The sequence below is a fragment of the Nothoprocta perdicaria genome, unplaced genomic scaffold (genome assembly GCF_003342845.1).
Source record: "Nothoprocta perdicaria isolate Ctin4 unplaced genomic scaffold, notPer1 scaffold_176, whole genome shotgun sequence".
Lineage (NCBI taxonomy): Eukaryota > Metazoa > Chordata > Aves > Tinamiformes > Tinamidae > Nothoprocta > Nothoprocta perdicaria.
The window spans coordinates 1,638,931-1,644,930 of record NW_020454938.1 but is presented as its reverse complement, the minus strand read 5'-3'; the positions used below and the strand labels follow the sequence as shown (position 1 = coordinate 1,644,930).

Below are 6,000 nucleotides of genomic sequence, written 5' to 3'. Positions count from 1 at the left end.
AATCCAGCCACAAAAAAAAAAAAAAAAAAAAAAAAAAAAAACCTCTCCCTTTCCCCTTTTCCTCTCTTTCTTTCTTCTTTTTTTCTTTACCGCCCCCATTCCCTTTTGAATCCGTGAATGAGAGAACGTCTCAGGCCAGGGAAGTATGGAAAGATTTTCTCCCTGGAGAGGTCGGGGTGGGGTGGAAAGCGCAGGGGGCTGCGAGGGGGCAGCTGCAAACAGGAAGCCATGTGGCAGGGCCGGYCATGTGAATGAGCTATTGAGACCCGAGAGCAGCGAAACGGCTCCCAAACTTTGCTTTTCAGAGGCAAAACCAAACAAAAAGCCTTCAGCTTAAAGTAAATGAGAGCGCCGGCGTTTTTATTTTTCCCCAGAGCAACTTACTGGGCCTTTTTTGCTCATCCTTCTGTGTTTTAAACGTAAGAGAAAACTGAAAACTGTTGATTTTTTTTTTCTTCCATCCTCTCCACACTGATTAAATCATGAGTTTCCATTCCTGTCCGGGGAAAGCTGCGAGACGTCAGTTCTGTGTCTGTCATTCACCTGGCCTGGGGGACAGGGGAGAACAGTCTTTTTTTCCCTCTCTGGAAATCCCTGCCTTCCCGTCCCACCTCTTTGGACTGTGCAGACACCCGGAGCGGCTGCAGCCTGAGGTGCCGGGAGCTGGAGAAGGAAGATTTCTGCTCCCCCCTCGCCTTCCCCCTCCTCTTTTTCCCTCTCTCTGAAAAGATGAATCATGTTCCCACAACTGCAAAGCTCGGAGGACGCTGCTGCAGTACTAAAAAGGCAAGTGGTGACGTCCCAGCCCAAATCAGGAGGGAGTGGCTTTATTTCATTATTTTCTTTCCGTTTGCCCTGTGCTGTCATTAGAAATTGCAGCTTAATGCAAAACGAAGCCCTCCTGTCTGGCGAAGAGCGGACTGACTCTGACAGGAGCCAAGTACCTTTTTTTTGTGCTTTGTTATTGTTTCTGTCACATCCAGGCACACTGGAAGAGAAAGACCCGTTGGTGACAGCAGTATTTACTTTGGATACGCTGATCGGCGCTTGTTTTGTTTATTTTTTCCTCTGCATTAGACACACCGTTGCTGAGCCTACCTTTTGTTTTCCCCTTTTGGAGTGTCAGGGTTCCAGCTGTGCACATCTGGCTTTTGCTCTCCTTTCAAGAATTTCATTCTGATGCTTTTTGGATATCAAGATTGTCTGGAAAACTTTGTTTTTTTAGTTTTATTCTTATTAATCCAGCAGGAAGGCTGATAACCATTCTTAGCAGTTGCAAAAAAAAAATCTCATATATAAGCTCTCTCAAAATATCTTTTGTTTGCTCTAAATTCCTGCGTCTCCCACATAAGCGAGTSTCTGTTCCAAGAAGACTTTATCAACCCGTCGCAGCTCTGGGATTTTCTTTTTCCTGTTGAGAGAATTGGACAGGCTAACGTGATTCAGAGAGCGCTGAGACACAGGGACTTCTCCGAGCGGTCTGGAGCGTCTGCCTTGAGGAGCTGACCCTGGAGTTCATGGTGGGCTCTGCTCCTCACGTCTTGCTCTGCTCGCGATTCCCTGGACAAGATGTACGAGCGCCACAGGAGGCGATACAGCCTGTGTGACATTTCCAAGGTGGACAGGACTGTAGATGTTGTGTTGTTAAAGGTATGTGTGATGCTTCCAAGGTGGACGGGACTGTAGATGTGTTGTTAAAGGTATGTGTGGCACTTCCAAGGTGGACAGGACTATAGGTGTTGTGTTGTTAAAGGTATGGTGTTGCTGCTTGGGCTTCTTTACCTGCTCCTTCCTCATCTTGAACTTGTYCCTCTAGTCCATACCTGCAGCTGGGCTCTATGGAGATGGGGAGCAGGTGGAGTTCTTCCTGCTCAGCATGTAGAGGTTTTGGGGTGTTAACTTTTGGCATTTAACGGTTTGATATTGTCCCTGCCACCAAATTCCCTATTGTAGCATATAATGGGATATTCCTTCTGAAAGGTCTCCCTGATTGTCTTGCCTGTCCCCCTCATCCTTTTCCGCTAAACAGTCCCATCCATTTTTGCAGACTTCTGCAGGTGCTTTTTTTGTGTGTGTGCAAGTAGCCATTTGGCTAAGGATTTGTATTTCTGTGGGTCACTGTCTGCATTGGACTGTGTGTGTGCTTCCTGAAAGACAGATTCTGCCCCCAAAAGCAGGATGGATCCTCCCGACAGTTCTGTTTGCCTCYGTGTTTAGGGGTGCTTGAAGATGTTGCTGTTTATCTTACAGGGTGGATCTGAGTTTTGTCTTAAGGTTGAGTTGAGCGCGAGCCAGAAACGGCTCCTGGCTAAATGTCCGAGTGCTCCCTCCTCTCTGGTCTAAAATTAGCAAGTGCTCCACCAAATGGCAAGGTGGCAGTCTGGGAATGTTCTGTCACCGTAACGGCTCTGCAGCTCCAGCAGTTTCCTGGCGAAGTGCATGGAATGGGAAAGCGGCCAGAGCGGCTGCGGAGCTGCTGCCTGAGACAGCCCCGCTCGGGGAGAGAATTTCYTTCCCTCCCTTGCTGCCCTCCTCTCTCAGTGGGTTGCTCTGGGATAACGTGGCCTCATTTTTTATGGTTTTTGCTTCATGATCTTTGTTTTGAAGCAGAGATGAAAAAAGAATAAGGTTTTCTGGAGTACTCATATTTCATTTTTGAATGAGGCTTGGTCCCTTTACACTAAAATTGACGTAGTCCTTGTTAACCTGCGTTATATAGGAATGAAAGTATTTTCCTTTTAGTCAGGGTGTCCTTTGTTTTCCGGGGCCCAAAACCTCAGCTTGGTTTCTGTATCAGCTGGATTTTGTTGACATTTTCCAAGTCTCATTAACGATGCTGTCTGTAGCACACTGGGAACCCACGAGACTCAATCCCTAGACACCCCTGGGAGTGCTTAAAAGATGTAGATATATCATATACATGCTGTTTATTGCTTGTGTGCTGCAAAATGACCACTTGGTTATACTTGGGAAAAGAGCCGGTCCCCTTGACAACTTTGGTTGCTTATGTAAAAAACACAATCTTCTTCTTTGTAAAGATCATCTGGATGCCTGGTTGAAATGTAATTCACTATAATTATYTGCCTTCAGTATTTCTGAAGTCATCGCTTCCTCAAATTAGTTTTTGTTCAGCAAAGCTTAGATTTTAGAACAAAATATGGCCCTTGTTAGTTCCCACTAGTAGTTTCCTAATTGAGTTTCAAAACTGTGGCTTGTGCTGTCTGTTCTACATATGAYTCAATGTCCGTACATGCGGGCACGCATTGCTTCGCAGAAAACTGGCCATAAATAGTGCAAATGTTTTAAATAGAGGGCTGCTAATGATAGCTATTGTTATAATCTTGATTTTTATCTTCAGTTGCAGTTGGTCTTCATGTTTTATCCTGCTTTCTGTAGCATACCCAGTTGTTTAAATTCAATTTTGATGATGGAGGGACGCGAGCCAGCGCCGGACCGCGGCCCTCGCATCTTTTGACGTTCATGGGAGCTGAATCAGACCCTTAAGCAGGGAGCTGCGGGGATGACTCCTCCTCTTAAGAATTAAAGGACATACATAAAGCAGCACTTCATCTAGATCACTGTTTTGGTGGCAGAATTTCGGAAGGGGCAAGGACTGAGAAGCAAATAAATGCCCTTACGAAATAGCAAAGTCAAATAGGACCCATTAGGACTGGTAGATCTGAATTGAAGTKTAACGAGATGCCTGCTGAGCACCCAACGGCCTTTGGGTTGTCCTGTTGATGGATTCTTACAAGATCCCTTTTATTTGCGTGGTGGATGAATATGTTCTTTGCCTTATTTTAAGGTGGCGGACTCCATAAGCTTGACAGGAAAGAAAAACAGGTGGTGGAGAAGGGAATTGGAACAAGATGGGAACAAAGGAGATCTTGTGCCGTTCAGTTACTGTATGTTTGTGATGGAATTTTATTTGCATTCGTTGCATCCGTGCTTAGAAAACTTGCAAAAGGGTTTTGGTTCCTAYTGACTGTTTTGCAGGGCACATCTGAAGGATCAGGACAAAAATTTTCCATGTTTAGAGTGTGCCTGTAGCAATCGCTTGTAAAGTTACCAAAAAAGCATCAGCAGCCTGGGGAGTTCACAGTTGTTTCTTCCTYCTTCCCATGCAGGAAAGCATTGCTCAAGGAACAGCAAGTAAATTGGTGTGTTAGCCTTTGGGATGGAGGTTGAACTTCATCTTTTCTGTAGCTCTSTTTGCTACTGCTGCACTGTGTGTGTGCTGCATTTGGGTGCTGACCACGGTGATTTGCCAGGGTACAGGGAACCCGGCGTGAAGCAGAAATGACCCGACAGTTTGGCTTCATTCCTCCTGCCTTGGTTCTGCCATAAAAATCAGAGCACTGCTGAAGCTGAAACCATCCCAGGGATAGAAAATAATTAAAAAAGCAAATTGGAAATCCGTGGGCTGGGATTATCAGTGCTTCGTGTGGCTACGTTATTCAGCTTCCCGTTAGAGGCTGCTCTGATTCCTCTACCACAGGAGTTGTTCCTCTGGAGTGGATCCTGCGCCCATGATTCAAGCAGGAATTTGCAGCCTCCTAAACAAAAAGCTGAGCTGTAGCTACTGCTGCGTTGGGAAGGTCCAGAAATGTCCTCGGATCACTTGTCTTCTTGCTTCACACAGATGCTAGGCATAAATCACAGGGAAACTTAGGCTTCTCCCATTGTATGTTATCACKCTTAGAATGCGTTTTTAATGTTTTCCGTGCACTTTATGTTTGTGATTATTTGGTGCACAAGCAAGTTCATTCCCTCTGCCCCACACCCTGACGTGCTGTCGTCGACCGGGGACTCTGCAGTGGCTCCCTGAGTGTTGTGGCCCTGAAACGACACTCAGCTTTAATACTGAAAACAGCATCGACACAATGGTCTGCTTGGAGCTTTTGAGTTCGTCTGCATGTAGATTTAGGCCCTGGAAACATAACATTTAACATAAATAAAATAGATCTGTGGGTAAGGCCAGTTCGGACCTGCTTGAGTAATTGGGGTCCCAACAGGATGTCACCAGGGTCATTACCTGTAAGGTAAAAGGCTGGAGGTAGCGCATCCCTAGAGTGGAAGATAAGTCTCTATGGAAATAGTTGCAAAGTTGCAAGGGTTGTTACTTTGTCCTGCATAATTCCATTTACGTGAAGAAATTATTTAAATGAAAATAATATTCTGTGTGAAATCCTCTAGAACAGAAAGAGGAGATAGGACTTGCATTAAAATTGASAAACACTTTGCTGTATTATTCCTGTATGTTAGATAAAGTTATGACTGCAGTTAAAGTAAAGCACTTTTTTGTGCTATTTTTGTTCTTTGATGGGTATTTCTAATCTTCCCTAGTGTTAATTAGTGCGGAGTGCGGTATACAAGTGCTTAATGATACTGCAAGCAAGCTAAAATTGCTATACTAAATATTTTCCTTCCTGCACTAGAATCTTTCTTTAGCTGCAAGGTAGAATTTAGTTTAAAGCTGGAAAAAAAAAAAGAGAGAGAGAAACGGAAACTTGTGGAATTAGGGCAAAGTTAAAACAAAATGGAAGGCAAATGAATCTCTAGAGTTTTGCTGGGAAACGAAAGTTAAAATTATCTGGTTCCTTCTCCTCCAAGGATGCAAGGATCCGAGCGCCGCCGCGTCCTCCCTGTGCCAACAGCAAACAGTTGTGATCCATGCGGGCACAGGGGCAATTTGGGCTTTTCTCATGTCTTCCGTGGCCCTCGGCCCAGCGTCCTGCTACAGACTTAGCAGCACAGGGGCAAAACGGGGGATAATTTTGTTACGGATGATGCCCGTGGGTCTGTAAAATCCCATTTCTGCAGAAATCCATTTCTGGTTGCTCCCCTTGTACACTGACCACCCTGAGGAGTTCAGGTGCTTGTATCTCCTGCACAGCCCTTGCGGGCTGCAGCTTCTTCCCAAACTACAGGCAGGAGGACGAGGCCAGAGGAGAGCCAGGGCTTGTGTCCTCACTGTGTTTTAAGTCCATGTGGACCACC

The 6,000-nt window shown here is 45.4% G+C and overlaps 1 protein-coding gene across 1 annotated transcript in view; it reads left to right on the top strand.

Moving 5' to 3' along the window:
* The first annotated feature begins 1,541 nt into the window (after positions 1 to 1,541).
* Positions 1,542 to 6,000, top strand: part of AKAP13 (A-kinase anchoring protein 13) — a 62,838-nt gene continuing 58,379 nt past the window's right edge. The window contains exon 1 of the mRNA XM_026036306.1: positions 1,542 to 1,650. Within this exon, the coding sequence (XP_025892091.1) occupies positions 1,570 to 1,650 (81 nt within the window). The 5' untranslated portion in view covers positions 1,542 to 1,569. The remainder of the gene's footprint in view (positions 1,651 to 6,000) is intronic.